Source organism: Rhipicephalus sanguineus, chromosome 11, assembly GCF_013339695.2.
Source record: "Rhipicephalus sanguineus isolate Rsan-2018 chromosome 11, BIME_Rsan_1.4, whole genome shotgun sequence".
Lineage (NCBI taxonomy): Eukaryota > Metazoa > Arthropoda > Arachnida > Ixodida > Ixodidae > Rhipicephalus > Rhipicephalus sanguineus.
The window spans coordinates 130252724-130270781 of NC_051186.1; the positions used below are offsets into that span (position 1 = coordinate 130252724).

General features: G+C 47.5%; 1 protein-coding gene across 1 annotated transcript in view; it reads left to right on the forward strand.

The window, feature by feature from the left end:
• LOC119374400 (dehydrogenase/reductase SDR family member 7) overlaps positions 1 to 15727 on the forward strand; it is a 33182-nt gene extending 17455 nt beyond the window's left edge. The window contains exons 4-7 of the mRNA XM_037644485.2: positions 2396 to 2522; positions 6153 to 6199; positions 10446 to 10738; positions 15644 to 15727. Coding sequence (XP_037500413.1) covers positions 2396 to 2522; positions 6153 to 6199; positions 10446 to 10738; positions 15644 to 15701 — 525 coding nt within the window. The 3' untranslated portion in view covers positions 15702 to 15727. The remainder of the gene's footprint in view (positions 1 to 2395; positions 2523 to 6152; positions 6200 to 10445; positions 10739 to 15643) is intronic.
• The last annotated feature ends 2331 nt before the right edge of the window (positions 15728 to 18058 follow it).

Sequence of the window (18058 nt, forward strand, 5' to 3'; positions counted from 1 at the left end):
ACCTCGCAAGCATGGATGGGGTGAGAAGAGCTTTTTTGTGTTCGCCTGTGCGCAGGTATGCAGTGTCTTCCTTGTCGCAGAAGGTTATTCACATGTGTCAGGTACTAAACTGCTCGTGAGATGAAGATCAGGCTGTTCATAGAGTATTCGCCACTTTCGTGTGGGGGTATCAATGGGAACCAACGCGCAGGGGCAATTTGTTTCTCCCTTCGGTATCTGCTGGGATAATACGTTTGTTTGTACACTAACTGATGCCTCGGTTTGTAGTAGGCGTGTTGCTTATAAATGTACCGTGCTTGTAATCAGCCAAGCCATTTCAAAAATGCTGCTTTATTGTTAATTTCGAGGCTCTGGCTTCCTAATATTTGAAAACGTGCTCTATTTTCGGAAAAAGGCGTAATTCCTTTCCGATTCCATTGCGTGCAGAAGGTGCTTAATAATATTCCCATTCCACTCCTCCAAGCGTTGTCTTGATTCCATTCCGGGGTCGCGAAAGTGTGGAATGATTCAGGAGTCATTCCAATTCTGGTGGGGCAACTCCGCAACACTGGTGGGAAGCATTAAACCACACACTCTTTGCGCTATTAGCATTGTGTGATGACTGGTTGTTATTTTACTCTTCTGCCACGCTATATTACATAGGTTAACACGATTCCTTGCCTGAAATGACGCCTGTATACAGTATTTTTGCGAAGGAGTTACAAGCACCAGCGTGGCACTGGTGGAAGACCCGACTGCCACGCAGAGGGGCGGGTTAAAATCCCATCCGATCACAAAAATTTCTCATTTAATGTTTTCTTGTATCACGTGATAGCGGAAACGGACACCGGCAGCGGCGGGAAACTATGGCGGAAAAAGCAGCTGTTGTGATCTCATAACAGCTTTCGCTGTAACAAACTTCAGCGCCGACAATGCCCTCTCCACTTTGGCCTGCCTGACAGGCGACAGGCGCGCAAAAGTCCACTTGTGTTAATATAAACACCTCTGGTTGCCACTGTTTTTGCTTTTCGCACAATTTCAACATATCTTTGCTTTGGAATTCCTGCCTGAGATATGCTCACATTGCATGAGCTCAGTTGTTCCGGATTGCCAAGTTTTCTCGTGAACCGAAAAATGATTGAAAAAATTACGGTTTCGCTCCGGAACGAAATAATAGATAAAGTTTCGGTTACGTTTTCGTTCCGGTCAAAAATATCGTTTTTTTTTTCGTTTTTCGTTTCCGGTTTTTGTTCCGTTCCGACACCCTGGCCAAAATACACGTGCTGCGCTCCATTGCCCTCACCTGAATAAAGCGCTGTTATGGGCTAGCATATGCGTACAAACTAGGGACAAATTTTAAAGCCCTAACCGCACGTACGCGTCACAATGCGTCAGCGCGTGGCGTGCCCTCTCCCTACGCGCGCTCTCTCCCTATGGAGAGAGAGGGCGTGCAGCTTCGTGTAGCCGCACGCCCTCTCACTCCATAGGGGGAGGGCGCGGCGCTGAGTCTACACGCCACGCGCTGACGCGTTGTAATGCGTACGTGTGGTTAGGGATTAAGGCCTAGCCTCATGAAACGCGAAAATCGTCGATACGTCGATAGGAATCAATCCAAGAGTACTATCGCGTAATCACAGATGACGGCATGACGCGTCACCTGCGATGTCATCATTACGCTTCATATCGACAAATTTGTTCCATCGTCATGGCTTCTAAGAATGACGTCATATGATGACATCACTAAGAATGACGTCATATGATGACGTAATCACCTGGCATTGTCGCTTGGGCCAAGGTGGGCCAATCCCGGAGACAGTGCAACATCATGTCAGATGCAGAAAGCTTCATGGGGGGGGGGGGGGTCTACACGCACTCTGCCATGGGAATGTAGAGCTGTCCCAATTAATGGCTTAGATAACAGTACTGTGCACTCTACTACGGGAGAGTTATGGGCAGCTGTTGCTGAGAGAGCGCTATCGGAATAATCGGAATTAATCTCTTCTTGTGTTTAGAACAAATGGTAACGATTTAGAGTGGTACATACTCTATCATGGGAGGGCGTAGCCGTCCCGTGAAGATAGCTGTACTGCGGTCACTATTAACGCAACACGCTTGACGCATGTCGGCAATAAAACGTAGTGCACACAGCATTAACAACACGAAACCTCGGATGTACATCCGTTCAATTCGTCATCATTCGTTAAAGGAGGACACTTTTAAACACTGCATAGTGCGCGTACAGTGGGAATGAACACGTTACTTTGCGTTCACGCCTTTTATCGTTGCAGTTAGACGGAACTGAGGGGGAATGCTCCAGCGACGATAACAGTTGCGTGTATGCAGGGCCGAGAATGCGGCCTGCTGCCGTTGGTGATCCACGCTACATGTGCTGCATTGCATATTTATTTACTGACAGGTACACAAGGCCATGTTTGACCTGAACGTGTTCAGCCACGTGCACCTGACTCAGACGGTGGTTCCGCACTGGCTGGAGCGGAGGAGTGGTCACGTGGTCGTGATCAGCAGCGTTGCCTCCAAGATCGGTGAGTGGAAAACGACGATTGTGTACCGCGTCTGCACGTGGTTTTGCACGCACGCACGCACGCACACGCACACACATGGTTGGGCGTAATATTAGGAGTGCTACGTGACTATTTTGTGAATTTTCTTGCGATTTTTGTGGACGTGTTTTTTTGTCTGAATTTTGGTAGTTTATATTTTTTCGCATGCCCTTGCTCATGCGCACTGTAGTCAGCAGAGAAGTTCAGAGTACAATCAGGGGTCGCGTTATTCAAGTTGACATCGAGAGAATAGAAATGTGCTTAAGGCAGGCCATGTAGTGCATAAGACCGGTGGACAGCCACAGCAACAGAATGGATACCAAAAGATGGTAAACGCAGCCGAGGACCAGTGTTGCCGACCATAGAATAATTACTGTGCTTGTAGGGTACTTTTCGAATTTTTCGGGCAGCGTGGGGTAGTTGGGCGGTAATACAATTTTCTTATCAGACGTAGAGTAATTTCAACTTTTCGCTGCTCATCAATAGGCGAAAAATGTAGACGATCCGCGCAACATATCCATGGGTGACATTCCTAAAGAGATCCGCAAACTAAGTCTTTCTTCGAATAAAATTGGAGCTGTCTTAATTCACATGTCACCACCATAGGGCAGAGACGAAAGATAATACGTCACACATACCTGTGCTAGCATTGTTGTTTTTTCCCATGGATGGTTTCTTCCCTCTCCGTCGTTCATTGCGTGGAGGGGCTGTTAAGTTTTGCGACGGCACTCGGTTTCAGTGATTGAGGCGAAAGCGTTAGATGCCTCCGCAAACAAGAAAAGTGACCGTCGGCGGAAACGCGAGTGATGCAAAAAATCATCATAAACGACGCCACCTCATGACGTCATCGTGACGTCACAAATTGCCAGAATTTGGGACATCATCGTGAAGTCATACTGACGTCACTGTGACATCACAATGTGACGTAAAATGATGACGTCATCACATAACACGTCACTTGGTCATAGGTGGGCCGATCCCGGAGGCACGTGAGGTGCAGAAACCTTGCAATGCCTCCAATCCAGGAGGCAGTACAAAACCACGGTAGGTGCAGGAATCTTTCGAGGGCGAGGAGATCAATGCAATCGACTGAGAAAAAGTAGAAGATGGCTTTCGCCTACGAGTCATCTTAGGCGAATGCGTAAAGCCTGTTTCACATGCAGCGATTTTGCTCCAAGAGCGGAGCGGCTGCCGTCGCGGAAGCCCAAAAACAGGTTTTAAGGGCGACCAAAGGACGCTGCGATCTTGTTCGCTCCATTTGGAAAAATTCGCTCGCGGCAGCGCGTCTAGAGCGTCTGCCCAAGGTCAACCAATGGGGGAGCAGTGACGTGGCGGGCACGTGACTGTAGGGATGGAGACGAGTAGGGTGCCTTGATGCCCGGCGCGCGCATCGAGGCACTCTAGAGACGAGAGCAGCCGCGCGCGCCGGGAGGAACTCGCTCCGACTCGGTTTCCTAGCAGACGACATTTGCTGTAACGAGCTGGCAGTGTAGAAAACGCCGTTCTTTTCCTTTTGTTGTTCTTTACTGCGCTTCCATCAAAGCAGACAAATCGTTTGCACGTGCCATTTTGTTCTTTTGTATTTTTATCTAATCGTGACACCAACATAGGTCCGGACAGGGGGAACCTACGACACTCCGCACTTGTTCGCAGCAGATGTTTCAGTTTTTTTTTTTACTACTCTGGTGCAGCACGTTCGAATAGTTTACTGCTTTCTTTTTCTTTTTTTTTAGTGGTCACGTACCCCGAAGACGACAAATGCCGCCGCCTCTTTACTGCAGAATGTCAATAGGCAAAAAAAAAAAAAAAAGAGAGACGAGCTCCTTCACAAACCCACAATGTCGTTGACTGGGCCGCTTGCATCCGGTTGCCGGGCCCATACGGCGCACCAACGCCTTGCGGCATTCGAGAGTAAAAGCCACCGAAAGCCCTGTGAAAGCTTAAAACCCCAAAAACAAATTCTTTCTTTTGCTTTTCCATGGCCAAGTGTATGGGCGAGCAACATGACTTGCGTGGTAAAAAAAGAAAGCTGGAACAGAAATAAACGTGACTACTGAAGTTGTTTAATTGCACTCTGATACACTGCACATTTTCATCATTCAAGGCGCGTGAAAATCGATCACCGAAGTAGAAGGCTCGTGAAACTTGCAACCCAAGCGCACCAAAACAAGCGAGCCCGGAGAAAGGAAACCCGCGGATAACGGGCGCTTCCCACAACCATCACTGCGCTTCGCAGAGGCGCGCGCCGCGCAAAAGCGGTGCATGTGAAACGAAGCCGCGTCCGAGCGTCCTGCTGCCGCTCGATCGCTGCGGGCCCCGCCGCTCAGTCGCTCGCATGTGAAACAGGCTTAAGGGACAGTTTTTCTGATGACAGCGGATGGATAGATGAAAGAGCGTCCCCTTTAAATGGGGCGGTGACCTGCGCTCCACCAAGCTGAATATTTTGTAATGATAATTATTATTATTGCATTATGGCCTAATCTTGCCCAGCTGAATTAAGGCTCTCTTTCTATATATAAAAAAAAAACCTTATGAAATCTGATAGCCCAAGTTTCTGTGCCTTACTGCAGACTGACCACAATTTTCAGCTTTTTTCTGCTTTCTGCCTAGTTTTCTGCCACGAATCCTCCAGTCGTCTCTTACTTATTTCTATCGTCGACCCGTTTACCTTTCTGAAGTTGTGCCTAAAACGCAAGGCTTCATTTACGCTAGCGCCCTGACATATACCCGAGTGTATATCTCAACATTCAATTAGAACATGCTCTCCCGTTTCCTTACCTTACCCACGCATGTGCATTTCTCTTCTTTACTGAATCTCGTTTTATAACTATGCGTACTAAGGCAACCCGACCTCTCTTCAAACAGTAGAGCGCTTCCCCCTTGAATTATCGTAAAACCTATCCTTGCTCATTTCGTCTTTACCCTTTCGGTAGTTACTCAGAGCCGATTTTCTTTCCATCGCTGCTATCCACTACATCTTTTCCGCCTCTCTGACGTTTCGCCCAACGCTGGTTGTTACAATATTGCTTACACTGCCGGCAGTATACTTGCTGGTGAGTCTCCTAGTTCCTTTTCTCCACCTGAGTCAACGCTTTTCCCATGGGAATACCAGAACGCTTTCTCTTCCCATCTGCTGTCTTTATCAAACCGATTTTCGATGTCACTACCGACATCAGCGCCTTCACAGGTCTTCATTTCGTACATTGAAGTATAGTCTGTACCTTATTGTTGTTGCACTCTGCTATTTTTAAGTGTACGGTAAAATGTAGGGTAGTAAAAAAATTGTGTAAGGAAAAGTAGCGTAATTTTGACCGTGACGTAAGGCATTTTTCAAAAAATTGTTTGGCAACACTGCTTAGGACGACACAGAGTTAGGCGGTGTAATGAAATTAAGAAATTCGAAGGAGGAATATGAAAGCAGCTAGTTCTCGCAAGACGGTCACTTAGAGGTCACTGGAGGAACACTTCGTCCTGCAGTGAACTTAAACTAGACTGATGATGATGATGATGATGATGATGATGGCTCATCAGTTTTTAGTGCCGTTGTCGGTTGTGTAGTGACTTTTGATTGCAGCTACTGGTTCTCACTTACTTTCAATGCTTTCTCCTCAGCACTACCTGACTCGGCCACATACAACGCGACCAAGGCCGCTCTGCACGTGAGTTCTGCTTTCCCGTCTTCGCCTATGAAATGGTTCACCAGAAACTGTCGCAGAGCACCGTGAAAATGAGTCGCCTTATTTTGTGTCATTCTCGTGGACATCGAAATTCTTTAAATGCTTCCTGCGCACTGTTGGAGCAAACCGAAGAGTTCGCAATCGCGTTCAGTTCAGAGGACATTGGCACTCTGGTAAAGTTAACGAAGTGTCAGAATGCCCACCAATGTTACAAGCACGTATCCCCCGGAGTGGGTTGCGCCAAGATACTGAGGAACCAACCAACCAACCAACGTTGAAAGTATAGCCAAAGTTATGAACAGGCTGCAGATAAAAGACGGTAGGGGTGCAAACACGGACGCCAGAGAGCAGTCAGGACAACACATCTAATTTCAGTGCTTCTGTGTTGTCCTGACTTCTCTCTTATGTCCGTATTTGTGCACTACCCGCATTTTATCGTGAATCCCTACCAGCTAGCGCATCTTTCTGTCATTCTAAGGCTGCAGACACCTGCGAAGTAAAGAACTGCTGGCCACGACACTTCGTCTGTTTGTGAAGTGGCGTACAGCTCCGTGCTGTTTCCGTTGCAGTTATTGTCTTCCATATAGCTTTGAACAGTACAGTTTTCTAGGAAAACTATTCCGTTAATATAGCAAATCGCTTATACAGTACACCAAATACTGAGGATCGCAGACTATGGTGGCGAGAGAAAATTTGCATTGCATAATGCGCCACTGCCCGACATCTCTTGCATTCCTAAGTGGCAGGCACTTGAAGAACTTCTGAGTATTGCGCGTAAGAAATGCCAGGAAACAAACAAATACATGTGTGCAGATAGCCTTTCTCCCTCGCAAGTAGAAGCTACAAGTTTCTGCATCGGCACATGCGTTGAGAACTGCCCTCATGATCACTGTGGGAACCTTCCTCGCTTCCCGGTTACTCTCCGGCTCATGCAGCCAGTAAATACATAAGCTTCGAGATCTGTTTCTATCATTCAGAGGTAACGGTAGCAAGGACGTGGATTTGGGCACAGTACGTACCCTCTTTCTTGGCATTTCACTTTTTAACAGCGAAGCTGTTATAGCCCCAAAATTATGGCTGTTTCTGCGCAAGGAAATAACGAGGGAAAGGGTCAATGGGAGCGCCCAGCCCGACAAGCCCAGCAAGGTGTACCGTTATAGCCAGCCGTAAGTTGTCCATGGACACCAGAAAAATATCATCATCAATGGGTAAGTGCCTCAGAAATGGGCAGATCCCACCACTCACCAGCGGCCACTAAAAATGAAGAAGGCAACAGTTAGCCCAAGAAATGGCTGCGAAGCGACGGCGCGGTGAGCGATAAAAATATAAAGACACAGAAAAACATAGACAGAGAGAGAAAGAAAGCGTTAGAAAGAAAGAGAAAAATAAATGGAATAAAGATGTAAAGAGATAGAAAAAGAGAGAGATACATGGGAGCAGGTAGAAAGACACGGAAGAGAGAGAGAAATAAAGAGAAACAAAGAAAGAGAGATGAAGAAGCAGATAGACAGGGAGAGAAAGAAAGGAAAGAAAGAAAAAATAAAGATAGAAAGAGCGAGAAAGAGGAATAGATAAAGAGGGAAATAGAAAGGAACAGACACAGGAAATAACTGAAGCAGAGAGAAAGAGAAATAAAATTCAGCAGATCCCACGTACCGTGGGAGTCGATGTTATGCGAAGCATGCAGTGGGTAGGTGACCGTGGCGTAACTTTTTTTACTGGGCGACACGTTACAAAATGACGCTTCAGATTTGTATAAATTTTATACGCACACATATATATGTTGAAGAGCCACATAGGTATTATATAATCAGTTGTTTACGGTTGGGTAACGCTGCCAATGGCAACGTTGGTATCACCAACACCAGAAGCTGTAAGCTGATATGTAGTGCTTATACGTGTCCCGAGAACGCACGCACGTTTCACGAACCCGTGTGCATGTGTGCAAGAACTTCTTGACAGTTCTTGAACAAGGACATCATCACCATGATGAGTGAGCACCAGCAGCTGGTCATGACTTGTTATAGGATACGGTCGTGATCGTGGTGACGAGGGGTCCATGTATAGTATGTGGTATAGTAGAGCTGTTGGAATTCGTGGATGCCTCGGTCATTTCGTCGACAAATTGTCCGTCGACAGAGCAGGTGACAAGTCGGAACCTGAAGCCACCCTTCGCGTTGGTGAGGTATAGGCCGTCGAGGCTGGTAGTCCTGGATAGTGCTACGTAGACCGACATCAGTGCATGGTGTTTGTCGTATTCGTAGACTACCTGGGCGTATGTCGCCTACGTAGCCTAGTCTACAAAGCGGCTGTCAATCAATCTGGAATCATCCTCGGCCAGCATGAGGCCATCGCCCAGCCTCGTAAGAAATAAAGAGGACACTGCGTCGTTCTGGTAGACGAAGTGCACTTTACAGTGCGGTGATGTGGATATCACATGCAACTTTCGTTAATGTATTCCTCCGGGGTCGAGCAATGCTTCAATATAGCTTGCTGAATCATAGGAATACTAACGTAATGTTCATTAGACTGCTATAAAAGCAGAGCCAACGCTGGAACTACAGACGTTAAAGGGGTCATGAAGCACCCCTTGGGCTTGTTGAAGAAACACATCCTGCGGAAAGCTGACACGGCTATGAAATGCTCTGCCAAATACTACATTCGTGCGCGCCGCGTAAAGGCCACAAGCGGAGCGCGAAGTTGCCGTTTCCCCAGGCGCCCTCTTTTCAAACAGAGGCCGGTTCTCACTCTCGTCGGTGGGCGGGGCGTCTGGCAGTTTACGTCGCAAGAGACATAGCATGCTTATTGGCCGATAGCCGACGTAAATCGATAGCGGCGTTCGGATCAGATGCGCTTCTTGCCGCGGGGTGCCGCCACTTGCCGGCGCCGCACTCCTCAGTACACGGTAGCCGCACTCGCGCAAGCGAATCACAGCGGGAGAGCGATCGCGTTTCATGACGCGCACTGACGTAACTTCTTTCCCCCGTGTCATCCCTCCCTGTCTAGCTTCGAGTGCGCTCGTCGGCACGAGAACAGAGAAAGCGCTGGGAGCGTGCGCCAAACCCCCGTAACTCCGCTGATTCTTGACGGATTCGAGAAATTTTTGCGGCAATCGATTCGGGAGGCAGTAAACTCTGATACTAAGATCATTAGATCATTACTTGGAAAAGTGGTTCATGACCCCTTTAATCTGATATGACGCCTGTATCGTAGGAGTACACATAGTAGGAGCATCATGTAGTGTTTACTGCTTTCTTGTAAAATTTGATAGCCAGCACCACAACCACAATTGACGTTGCACTGATATTACGCTTGCGTAGGCTATTTTTCCAGACCAGTTTTTAGACCTGGCGTGGCTTAGTGATAGAATACCTGATTGCCACGCAGAATGCTTGGGTTCGATTCCTGCTGGGATCCTAATTTTCCTTCTTTCCATTCGTTGAGTCAACGCTGCCGATGTTGGTTTTCCTTAACGCTCTAGCATTTAAGTTACGAATGTCTGTTCTCGCCGTTCCTGGGTAGATATAAATTGACAATCACCGGTGGCGCATACCCGTACACCGCGGCTCGTGGTAAACGGGTATGTGCCACACGTGTCTAGTGGAAAGTGTTTGACGACGTACGCGACAGAATTTTAACGTTATTCATATCAGGACCCGGCAATCATATTCGTCGAATCCTCTTACCCTCCCATGCAAATTTTGGTCTACACCAAGTTAAGGAGGCGATTATGAGAGCACCCAGACGTAGGCGGCTAGATAGATAGATAGATAGATAGATAGATAGATAGATAGATAGATAGATAGATAGATAGATAGATAGATAGATACGTAGATAGAAACGCTTAAAGTGCCAGAGGTTCGCTAAGAAATGCTTCGCATTTAAAAAGGAGAAAGATAGAAATAAAGAGAAACAAGGAGAGCCATCCAGCTGTGCTCTTCCTCGAGTCTTGTGACAACTAGTGCGAAGCTGGCATGATTTTTTCAGAGCTCTACTCCTCCAGCCACAAACTCAGAAAGCGTTCTTGTTTGTACTTCTTTTGCTTCCTCCCGTTCGAAGAAGACGTGTGTTGTGCCCAATAACAAACCTTTACTGACATTTTGGTCCACCTTGCATGTCCTTATATAAACCTAATGATGATAACGGAGGCAGTCGTATAGTCCTTAGAGGTCATGCTGTTCTTTCTTTAACAACACCTCGTTCTCGTGCTTCGTCGGGGTTTGCGCAGGGCTACTTCGAAGGCCTCTGGTCCGAGGTGTTCGACAAGGGGATCAACGTTACCCTGGTCTGCCCGGGACCCGTGGCCACGCCGATCCGCCAGAAGTGCTTTAGCGACGTCCTGGGTAAGACCGAGAGCTTCAAGCCGGCGCCACCGGGCAAGAGCAACAAAATGGCGCCCACCCGCGCCGCTCAACTCATCGTGCTCGCGGTGGCCAACAAGCTCGAGGAGATCTGGTTCGGTCCGCAGCCATTCGTTGTGTACGCCTACCTGGCGCAGTACTTCCCCACGATCTTCAGGAGGTACGTTTGCTTGAGTAAGCTAGGTTGAAATATTAGCACCAGGACTGTCGAGTTAGATTTCACTGCATTTATAGTTACGGTGATTGCAATGACAGTGTCGAAGCTGATACTTAAGAAGAAAGTTTATGCACACTTGTCCATCTTATCTTACTGTACAAGATGGTGGTCCTGAGACGAACATGGCAATTAAGGTGCAACAGGTGGACTTCTTACATCCTCTCTGCTACCTTCCGTTCCTTGAACGTACAAGGTTGCAGAGAAAGAGAGGTAGAAAAATAAGGCAAACCAGAGAGAGGGAAGTTAAGCAGATGAGATCCTATGCTGGCTACCCAAGCTTGCACTAAACGTGTCTCAGCCTAGCGGTAGTGCCACTAGCAGTAACACGGCAATTTCGATATTGGCAAGTTTGAATATGGGGAAGCATAGTTGTAGAATTTCGAGGAGTTTAAATCAGACGGTCGTTCAGTATTTGGGAAGAAGACGACATGACAAAGCACTGGGTTAACCGGCTGTCCTGCTCCCAAACAAGGCTTGATGTTTGCGCCTTGAGCGAAATGGATACAATGTCCACGCCGGTATGTCTAGCTGGGTAAGGTTCAGTTGAGTAAACAGGGCCCCCTCCATTATGTTTGCTTCAGTCACACACAACTATCTGCAACTCTGAAAGTGAAGAAGGATATCGGAACTACCACGTGCCCTTTGATCTATTGGGCTCATATTTGCGGTATTAAATGCGAAGCAATGCTCAGCGAACCCAAGGAATTTTGAGCGTTTCTATCTATCTATCTATCTATCTATCTATCTATCTATCTATCTATCTATCTATCTATCTATCTATCTATCTATCTATCTATCTATCTATCTATCTATCTATCTATCTATCTATCTATCTATCTATCTATCTATCTATCTATCTATCTATCTATCTATCTATCTATCTATCTATCTATCTATCTATCTATCTATCTATCTATCTATCTATCTGTCTGTCTGTCTGTCTGTCTGTCTGTCTGTCTGTCTGTCTGTCTGTCTGTCTGTCTATCTGTCTATCTATCTATCTATCTATCTATCTATCTATCTATCTATCTATCTATCTATCTATCTATCTATCTATCTATCTATCTATCTATCTGTCTATCTGTCTGTCTGTCTGTCTGTCTGTCTGTCTGTCTGTCTGTCTGTCTGTCTGTCTGTCTGTCTGTCTGTCTATCTATCTATCTATCTATCTATCTATCTATCTATCTATCTATCTATCTATCTATCTATCTATCTATCTATCTGTCTGTCTGTCTGTCTGTCTGTCTGTCTGTCTGTCTGTCTGTCTGTCTGTCCGTCCGTCCATCTGCCTACGTTTGGGTGCTCTCGTGATTGCCTCCTTAATTGGTGTAGGCCAAAATTGGAATGGGAAGGTGAGAGTGTTTGAAGTATTAGATTGTCTGGTCATGACATGAATAACGTAAAAATATCCCGCGATCTCCCCGTAAAGGGAACCCTGAGCTATATACGAAGCAGCCATGAGTCGACTTAGATTTCTGTAAATATTTTAGTTTCTTCATCACTGTTCATGGTCCTTCCATTGGACGTTCCCCTTATGTTGTTACTCGTCATATATGACTTTAAGCTCAGGGGAACGTTTTCCCTTAAGTGTAACGGCCTTGTGGTCCGTAAAGTATAAATTTAATGCCTCTTGCTGCAAAGGTTGCAGCTTGAAGTTTCAGAATGCGATGTCAACGCGCCCGTTTCGCTTCGGCTTCGCGAGCCTGCCGCTCCGGATCGGCTGGGGCACTGGCTTCGTCAACGCGACGCCGGGGAGACAGGCCTCGTTCATAAGCTGCTTCGCATCTAAGGGTACCTTGCATGATTTATGGCGTAGTGTGTACCTTGCATAAATGACGATGATTTATGGCGTAGTGGGCACTGTTACGACTGGTGTAGGGCCCTTCGGGTGCGCGGCGTAGGATACGAGGTCGTGGCATCCCACCGCTGCCACCACTGTTGCGACTGGGGTAGCGTGGCCCATCGCTACCGCCACCTTTAGGTTCCGATGTCGTCCCTCAGGCTCGCTGCTGGGAATACGCGTCGTTGCATCCCTCCTCTGGAACCGCTGTTGGGACTCGGGTTGCGTGGCCGGTGCGAACACGGGTGTGTATCGTGCTCGGAGTAGTCAGTAAGGGCAAAGTGAAGAAGGAAAAGATTTTATATACAGACTATTTACATATTTTGGCTCTCAGGCAACATGACTGCCAGCCCGACCACGTCGGCTGGTTCGACTCCGTTCGAGTCGTTCTCCTTCTCCCCCCCTCGACGGACCGGCACGGCCTTAAATCGTCTAGCCGTCCATTGTCCTGTTGACCGTCCGCCGGTCGCAGGTGTTGGCTCCTAATCAAGTTCTCCCAGTTGCGGCGCGCTGCTAGAAGTCTCAGCTGCGACGCGCTGCCAGAAGTCTCAGTTGCGACGCACTGCCAGAAGCCGCACGCAGGTGTTGGCTCCTATTCAAGTTCTCCCAGTTGCGGCGCGCTGCTAGAAGTCTCAGTTGCGACGCGCTGCCAGAAGCTGCACGCAGGTGTTGGCTCCTTTTTGTATGTTGAGCAGCCTTTCCATAGCTGGGCAGCTTTGAAGAACGACTGGCGTCAGTTGACGGGGCCGGCTGGGTGAAGACGCCGTTTTCCCCGGATTGCAGACAAAGCATGCAGGGGTTGATCCCTGCTTCCACGTTTGGTCAGGAGCTCTGGCACAACAGCACCTTGCATGACTTATACTAGAGTACGCGCCGTAGTGGAGCGAGCCCTCTATCGCACGTCCATATGTGAGGCAAACATTCCTTTCTGCACATCATGCGCGAGCTCTCCGCTCGTGCGAAAAGTTCGTTCTCTTCTTTCTTCCATATATCTAGTGGCACCGTTTTCTCTGGCAAACATTCCTTTCTGCGCATCATGCGCGAGCTCTCCTCTCGTGCCAGCACTTCGTTCTCTTCTTTCTTCCATACATCTAGGGGGACAGGCCTCGTTCATAAGCTGCTTCGCATCTAAAACCTTCTCGCGTACGTCGTCAAACCCTTTCCTCCAGACACGTGTGGCACATACCTGTTTACCACTTGCCGCGGTATACGGGTATGCGCCACAGGTGATTGACAGAGAACAGACATCGGTAATTTAAATGCGAGAGCTTTAAGAAAAAACCGACATCGGTAGCGTTGACCCGACGAATCCAAAGAATAAAAATTAGGATTCCAGCAGGAATCGGATCCAAGCATTCCGCGTGGCAATCAGGTATTCCACCACAGAGCATGCCAGGTCCAGAAATTGCTTTGAAAAAACACCATATGCAGGCGTTATGTCGGTGCGACGTCAATTGTAGTTGTAGTGCTGGCTATCCAATTTTATAACAAAGCAATAAACACTTCATATGTAGCACTACGGTACCGGCGTCATGTCAGGTTAACGTCAATTGAGGTTCCAGTGTTGGCTCCGCTTTTATGGCAGTCTGATAAACATTACATTTGTATTAAGTGCGGAGCACTTTAGGGGTCCGGGCTGTCGTATGCTGTCGTCGTCTCAAGTAGCTTGGCGTAACGCTGGCAAAACCGCGTATGGCATAGCCATACGTGGTTTTGTCATACGTGCCATACGCCTGCGCGCTTCATTGGCGCATATTAAGCGCACGCTCGCGCCAAAGAGAAGCCTTCTTCCTCTTGTCCTTCGAGCGCCTTGATGACGATATCAAGTGCGGAGCACTTTAGCGCCCCGGGCTGTCGCATGCTGTCATCGCTTGGCATAACGCTGGCAAAACGCCTATAAGAATAGAAAAAAAAGAGGTAGCAAGCGAGAGATAGAAAGATAGAGAAAGAGAAAGAAATGGGAAGGAAAATGAAAATAAATAGAAATAGAGAGAGAGAGAGAAAACAATAAAAAAACTGGAAAAGAGAAAAAGAAAAAAAGAGAGGAGAAAAGAAAGAGAAAGCCGAAACAATAATAGTAATATCTGGGGTTTAACGTCCCAAAACCACGATATGATTATGAGAGACACCGTAGTGGAGGGCTCCGGAAATTTCGACCACCTGAGGTTCTTCAACGTGCACCTAAATCTAGGTACACGGGCCTCAAACATTTTCGCCTCCATCGAAAATGCAGCCGCCGCGGCCGGGATTCGATCCCGCGACCTTCGGGTCAGCGCCATAACTACTACACCACCGTGGCGGAACCCGAAACGAAACAAAGAAGGCTGCCCAGCTCCGCAATTCCTTCAGGCTTGACACCACCAGTGAGAAGCTGCCTTTTTCTATGATTCAGAAAGCTATTTTCAAGCGTCGCTCGATCTCGGAGATACGGTGACGAAAGTTACGTATGATATTCACATCATCGCACCGTAAAATGTACTTGGTTTCGATAATACTGAAGTATGTGCTCTAACGTTAGTGCTGCCGTTTCGTCAGACCATAAGTTACTCTTTAAACGCCAGTGTTGTCGGCGTTCCTGGTAAGCACACGATCTGCTCACAACTACTACACTTACAAAAACAAGAAGGTCTGCCTCGTAACGCTTGGCTCAAAGCCTAGAAATGCAGCATAGAACGACTCGTTGACTGCTTTGCATGAAGCCGATTCCCACAAGGCGTGTGATCTGCCGAATTTTTTTTCACAACGCAATGTAATAGCAGGAAGTTGAGGCTTGCCGGAGTATATGTAAGGAAGAGGACCATGAAAAATATCGCATCTTGAGAGGCTTGCACGTCGGACTGTTCTCGCATGCAGATATGGTTACATTAATGACCCCTTCTTTAGATGCCTACGCACTAATCGTTGAATAGTCCAAGTGTTGAAGGTATATACCCATATAAATGAATGTGTTTGAATCATATGCCGTCATTGGATTACCATTGATACCCCTCTCTTTTACCTCCTCGCAGGCACGTCGTCCCTTCGATCTTCCAGAAGGACCACATCGCAAAGCTGCGCGACGGCTAAGTCGTGAAACATGTTAGTGTTTCAAACAGTTTAAGTCCTTTCGTTCAAGGCCGAGATAGGGGATGATTTTATTACCCGCCTCCAGAGCACCTTGACAAGAGTTCACTGCGTGCAAGTGTATAACGTTGTGTAAATAAAAAAAATAGTTTTGTAAGATACTAATAACGATTACTTGTCCCTCTTGTCGAGAGGCCCTGGCGGACACTTACTCCGAGTCGAGGAGTAACTGGCGGGTGCCATCGAGGACGCGTTCAGAGCACCCGCGAGCCAGCTACGCTCGGTCTGGACGGAGGTCTTACTAATCCTATTTAAAACTTCATATCAACAATTGTTGGCCAATTCCTCAGTGTGGGTATGAGCCATGTGTAGGGGCACAACAACAACAACAACAACAACAACAACAACAACGACAACGACAACAACAACAACAACAACAACAACAACAACAACGACATCTAGCTCTGGACGCGCAAGGTGGCCGACGTTCGGGGCTCCGCGACTGCGACCGATACTTGGACACCCGGGTGCCCCCTGAAGACGACTGCAGTGCCAGGCACAAATGCACTCAGGGCTCTTGTCGACGTGTGGCAGATGCGCAGCACTCTTCAGCACCATTAATCGACGCCGTCTGCAATGAAATCCAGCAGCGGAAGCCATGGATTACGAGTCGCGGGTTTAGGCCTACCATGCACTCGACCTGGACAACCGCGAGGGCAAGCTCGTAATCATCGCCCTGCTGGACGTCTCCACCCTGGCATGCGCCGTCTTTCTGGCCTGCTTGCCCGGCAACTACGGCACGCTGGCGAGGAACGCCGCCGAAGAAGTACGCAACTACATCATGCGCCGCGGCAGCGAGGCCGGTTCGTACGAGATCAACGGTGTCTCGCAAAGCTCTACCGGCGGTGGGACAAGAGACGCCCGCTCAGTCGCGGTCGCGATTCCTTCGTCAACGGCGTCGATGAACGGGTCGCGGGTTGATGACACAGAGCCATCACTGAGAGCAAGACGCAACGCCGGCGACTCTGCTTCGGTAGCGCGGAGTGTTAGCGACGCGATCATGGTTGTCGTCATGGCGGAGTACAGCGTGGCCATGGCTGTATTTCCTGCAAGGCCGGAACCCTACGACGGCGAGGCACGGCAGCGGCGGCGACGACAGCTCTCCGTTTGAGACATCCTCAACCGCACAAAATAATTCCCGCTTCGTGGATATAATAACGTCAGCTGGAACACCACACGTCACTGAATCACTGCGAACGATCGAACCTCTTGTGACCACCCCTTCGATAAAGAAGTGGACTCTGCGGAAGGTTTCCTTTAGAATCGACGACGAAGGGAATCTGTGAACAAAAGTGTATTGTTACCTGTACTAAAAAACATGGTATTATAGTTTCCTTCATTGACTCAACACTGTTATACTTTGCGCTTTTCTTCCTTCGTAACAAAAGTAGGAGATTTAAAATTCCAAAAGAGTGATTCTAAACATTTCCTTCAAACTCTGGGTTTATGCCTTTTCGTTATAGTCACTGGATAGTTTCAAGCTTTCATCTTTTAAACGTTTGCTCCGCTGAATTGGATCGATTGCTTTATGTAAGTTGGAGCTGTTTATCCTAAAAACCTCCGAAAACCACATTTTTTTCTCCTGTACTTCCTTGAGTACGTTTGTGTCGTTTTACGAAACAGCTGCCGCTTATCGCGAGGAAGTCAAAGTGATGTATCGGTCACCGGAACCGGCTACGCTGACCTCTGATTCTTTTGCAGTATAAGAAGTGGCGATCAGCATTTACTCTTTCATATGTTGTGATGCCTTTTTAAGCCTGCCCTAAAAACTGTGGTGTCCGTAGAAAACAACAGTTGGGTATGCGCCACAGGAATTGGGCGAGCCCCACTACCGAGTACAGCAGGTTCGAGCTTTAAACGAAAACTCTGCTTCGCGAAGTGCATGGAGCACTTAAAGCACATCAAAGCGAGAGAAAGAGAGAAAGAAAGAGAAAAAACAAAGAAAAAACAGAGATAGAGAAAGGAAGAGAGAAAGAAAGTGATAGAAAGCAAGAGAAATGAAGAAGAGGACAAAGGCATAAAAAGATAGAAAGACAGAGAAAAAGACATAGAAAGAGAGAAAGAGGCGCGAAAAGGAGAGAGAAAAAAAGAGAGCAAGACCTAACGAGAAAGAAATAGATAATTAAAGAGAAACAATGAAATAGAGAGAAAGAAGCAGAGAGAGAGAGAAAGAGATAGAAAGAAAGATAGAAAGACAGAGAAATACATAGAAAGAGAGAGGAAGAGATAGAAAAATAGAGAGCAAGACACAAAGAGGAAAAAAAAAGAGAAATAAACAGAAACAAATAAAGAGGGAGAAA